At 32.9% G+C, this 4529-nt stretch overlaps 1 protein-coding gene across 1 annotated transcript; it reads left to right on the top strand.

The window, feature by feature from the left end:
- On the top strand, positions 1913-3544 carry LOC104763563 (non-symbiotic hemoglobin 2). Its single transcript, XM_010486952.1, has 4 exons — positions 1913-2056; positions 2159-2273; positions 2918-3034; positions 3123-3544. Exons 1-4 carry the CDS (start codon positions 1953-1955, stop codon positions 3261-3263), a joined length of 477 nt encoding a protein of 158 aa, XP_010485254.1. The 5' UTR covers positions 1913-1952; the 3' UTR covers positions 3264-3544.

Below are 4529 nucleotides of genomic sequence, written 5' to 3'. Positions count from 1 at the left end.
TTTTTTTTTGTTTTCAGTTCTATTTAGCAAAGAGTACAATACGATAAGCTAAATCAATGTATGTATAGCATTTAGTAAATGCACGGTACTGTGGTAGACTAGCCAAAGTAAATTGCATGTTACATTTTCTGATATGTAAACCTCATGCGTTCATGCATGCGTATGCGTCTCTCTTGAATTTCTTTTCAAGTTTCAACAACCTTTTTGTTTTTTAGAAGCAACAACTTAAAGAAGACGATTACCCTCTACTCACCAGACCAACACAATTAAATGGAAAATTAAATATACAAGTAAGTAAATGTCCCTGAAATGGAATTAATTGGGGCGTTATTCATTAGACCAATAGAATTGAATGGAAATTAAATATATAGTAATGATATGATGGTCCTGCAACGAAGAAGGAGCCATGTCTACGCAACCGAATCAAACAAGTAGTTGTCTTAGAACATAAGCTACTTCTTTCATGATTAGTGTAAGTTTCTATATCTCACTTGTTATCATTGCTTGAGTTATATATATAATAAGATTTATTAAATTAAAGAGTGTATCTATGACGCCGATGGTATCATCATGTCGCATATAAGAGGAGCTACAACAAAGTTTCTTGATTAATAGATTTATTTATTTTACTTTTTGGGAACAATATAATCAAGGTTTAAACAACATTAATTAACGTCGATGCTGATTTAATCCAGTGTCAGTTTGTTTTAAATGTAAACGAAAATTGGTCAAAGAAAGGATTTTGATGATTATGAATTGCTCTTCGGTTCTGTTGGAGCGTTAGGAAAAACTTAACGAGTAAAATAAAGTTTCATTCTTGATTGTTTTCGTTTATTTGGTGAATAAGATTGGTGCGCTAATGGGGTTGAAGATCCGGATTGGGCTGGACATGTTTTTAGATCATTTAAGTTACATATGGCCCAAATACAGCGTACTAGTTACCAACGTATAAAAAAACTTTGACATTACGCTAATTTTGTTGTAGGAACTAGTAATGTTTTACATTAGGAATCGAACTAGTATTTGCGTTGAACCCTTATTTGTGTCGATTTGGGTTTAAGGTTTTGTAATTAAAATTTGCTTGTGTGGATTTAGGTAAAAGAGATCACATAGTTCATCGCCGGTACCATGTTGGTTAACTAGGGGAGACCCAGCAAATAAGTTGATGTTTTAAAGTTACTATTGATTGTTTTGTGACATTTGAATCAAATTTCAAAAGCATCGTGGTTCTCATTCTTCTTTCTGATCATTAATGTGTGCTCAACCCAAGATATAACGCAGAAGACTAGACAACGCAAGTTTTTATTTATCTTTGTTTGTTCCTTTTAATCTTAACTTATTTGTGTATTAATCTAATTGGACATGAACTTTTTTATGCAAGGATGGAATTGTTAATCTTAATGACACTGATTATTTCCATTTTTTTTCTCTCCTTTCCCTTTAAAATATTTTGGAATCGAGTACGTCTCTTTAGAGTTTAGACTGGTCGCGTACGGACATACTATCTTATATGTATCCTGTATCCACATTTCTTGGCTACGCCTACGCGTGTCCACCTTTTAGAGATTTTTTTTCCAACTGATTTAGTTATATTAGATAAGGTATGCCTAAGCATACTAATGAGTCCAATAAAGTTTACAACCCACCAAAATTATAGAGACAAAGCATACTCTATACCTTTTTAAACCTTCTAAACGCTATCTTTACATATGAATAAAAAAATTGTCCCTCTCTTCACCTGAACTTGCCATCAAATAACAGAGGATAATGCCTTTTAGAGATAATGCCTCCAGTTTTAAAATAAACAATTTCAATGAAAATATAATTGAGAGAATCTTCTACAGTAAATACCTCACAGACCCAACCAAAGGACCATTGAATACCATATATATAAACATGCACGTAAATATTCGTGTCTTCAAACTGTCGGAGATAAAGAGAGAGAGAAAGAGATGGGAGAGATTGAGTTTACAGTGAAGCAAGAAGCTTTGGTGAAGGAGTCTTGGGAGATACTAAAACAAGACATCCCCAAATACAGCCTTCACTTCTTCTCACAGTACTTACATACATATAAATAAGCATTTTTATATATATAGATATATACGTATATGAGCTTTATATGTTGTGTATATATCTGAGATTAATATAATTGTGATAGGATACTTGAGATAGCACCAGCAGCAAAGGGATTGTTCTCTTTTCTAAGAGACTCAGATGAAGTCCCTCACAATAATCCTAAACTCAAAGCTCATGCTGTTAAAGTCTTCAAGATGGTAATTACTTACTTTTTTCAATTTTGTTATATGTGACTTACATATATTCGTATCGTCATCTTAACACTTCTTAGATTCAAATTAGACTAGTTCATTATTACATCTCAAGAATCTCTATCTACTCATCAGATAATATGTGTATTAGATACGACCATATCTTTTTTTTTTCTTTTCCTTTTCTGTATATTATAGAAAATACAGTAGTGTGAATCTACATTTCTTGTCTTTTATTGACGCAGCCATGTGCTGCACACGGTTTGTGATCAATCTTGTTTGGTCTTGGCTAGTTGGCCTTGTCTTCTTCTCTGAGAAACAAAATTCTCATATTAGTAAAGATAATTTATATACATTATTTTAAAATATAACACACATTTTCTATCAAGAAATAATTGTTACTGAAGAATTCCAAGCGTTCGGTTCGCTTTATGGATAATCAAATTTTTTTTGCTAATTGCTACAATAGGATAGAACCATATGTGAACAAAAAAAAAAAAAAGGATAGAACCATAGAAACCAAATTTGGATATTCAATTTTTTTTTGTTTGTGCTTGTGCATGACTCTGTTTGGAACTTACCTCTTGACTTTAGGACGTTGCATATAACATCTATGAGTTTTCTGACTTTATTTTATAATTTGGGTGTAGACATGTGAAACTGCAATACAGCTGAGAGAGAAAGGAAAGGTGGTGGTGGCTGACACAACCCTCCAATACTTGGGCTCTATTCATCGGAAAAGTGGCGTTATTGATCCTCACTTCGAGGTCTCTTTTAAATATATAGTACTATATAAATACACTTTACTTTATTTAGATTTGCATTTACAAAAAAAAAAAAAAAACGTAAACGCAGGTGGTAAAAGAAGCTTTGCTAAGGACATTAAAAGAGGGGCTGGGGGAGAAATACAATGAAGAAGTGGAAGGAGCTTGGTCTGAAGCTTATGATCACTTGGCTATAGCCATTAAGACCGAGATGAAACAAGAAGAGTCATAAAACCGTAAAGATCATTTGGGCTTCACATACATATGTTATTTAAGCATATGCATATGTTTCTGTGTGTACTACTTATGTTGCTCGTTGACTTTCTACAATTCACTGCTTTTGAAGAAGGATCTTGAGCTGTCGTTAGGGACATACATGATACTGTAGTTTGGCTTGCAAATGTTATGTGAGAAAATTATCATGGTTTGAGGTCTTTTACTTTCACCAGATGGATGTGCATCATTAAAGTCAAACTATTTGACTTCTTTAGAAATAAGATTTTTGGATCTATTTTTGTTCAATAGGTTTTGTTCATACCCTTTTTCAATATGTTTTAGAGTCAGTAAGAGTAAGACACATGTATGTCTCACTAGTCACTAGTAACTTAGATTATTATTACAACTATAAATACAAATCTATTAATCAAAAACTGAATATCTACAATGTTACTTTAAAAATCAATTCTCAGTATTAAAGAATATATGCACATATGATTTGATTTAATTGGATTTCACAAGACCTTTATAATTTGTACATGTGTAATAATTGTATAGTAAAATAAGAAGGAGAAAATTCTTTAACATAAATAAAATGTACACAAAAACATGCCATATTTATAAAATTTGCCTATTATAAATTAAGTTTTCATATAAAAGGTTCCTTTTTCTATTTTAAGAAACTAAACATAATTAAATAATTAACAAATATGTGAATTATTTTAATAGAGGCCACAATCATGTCACCTTTGACAATTATTGTCCCATAACATAAATACATAATCCCTAACTATTAAATTAAATTTGCATATCTGTTTTTATCCTAGCATCATATGCCCATGCACATTATACGCATTGTTTACCTATAAATATATTTACATGCTTTCCGAAGATTAGAAGGAGAAGACACCACCGTCTGTGATGGCGTCACTTCCATGACGACGTCATCATGGAGTGTATAGCGCTACGTATCGCGAGATGCAACCATTTGATTCTCTCCATCGTCTCTAAGCAATTCCGATCTCTCGTTTAGTCGCCTCAGCTATACATGCATGAAGCGGTCTCTTCTCGGCTGCACCGAAGAATGTGTGTATGTTCTCGTCGAGGATACCAAAACCGATATAGCTCATTGGCATACTCTTAACCGGAGAACCAAAAGATGCATGGTTGAAAATCGGTTGGTCCCTATCTTGTCACTCCCGCCAATGCCCATATTGTACGTCTACGATGGCTATAAATATATTTTAAGAACATATGATATCAAGCAAAGAACTTGGGGGGG

This window comes from Camelina sativa, chromosome 1 (genome assembly GCF_000633955.1).
Source record: "Camelina sativa cultivar DH55 chromosome 1, Cs, whole genome shotgun sequence".
In the NCBI taxonomy this organism is placed as follows: domain Eukaryota; kingdom Viridiplantae; phylum Streptophyta; class Magnoliopsida; order Brassicales; family Brassicaceae; genus Camelina; species Camelina sativa.
The sequence above is the reverse complement of the archived record's forward strand: the minus strand, read 5'-3'. Positions and strand labels throughout refer to the sequence as shown.

Coding starts and splice junctions, on each gene's coding strand:
- LOC104763563 (XM_010486952.1), top strand. CDS start 1,953: ATGGGAGAGATTGAGTTTACAGTGAAGCAAGAAGCTTTGGTGAAGGAG. Junction 2,057..2,158: donor AGCCTTCACTTCTTCTCACA/GTACTTACATAC, acceptor TAATTGTGATAG/GATACTTGAGATAGCACCAG. Junction 3,035..3,122: donor TTATTGATCCTCACTTCGAG/GTCTCTTTTAAA, acceptor ACGTAAACGCAG/GTGGTAAAAGAAGCTTTGCT.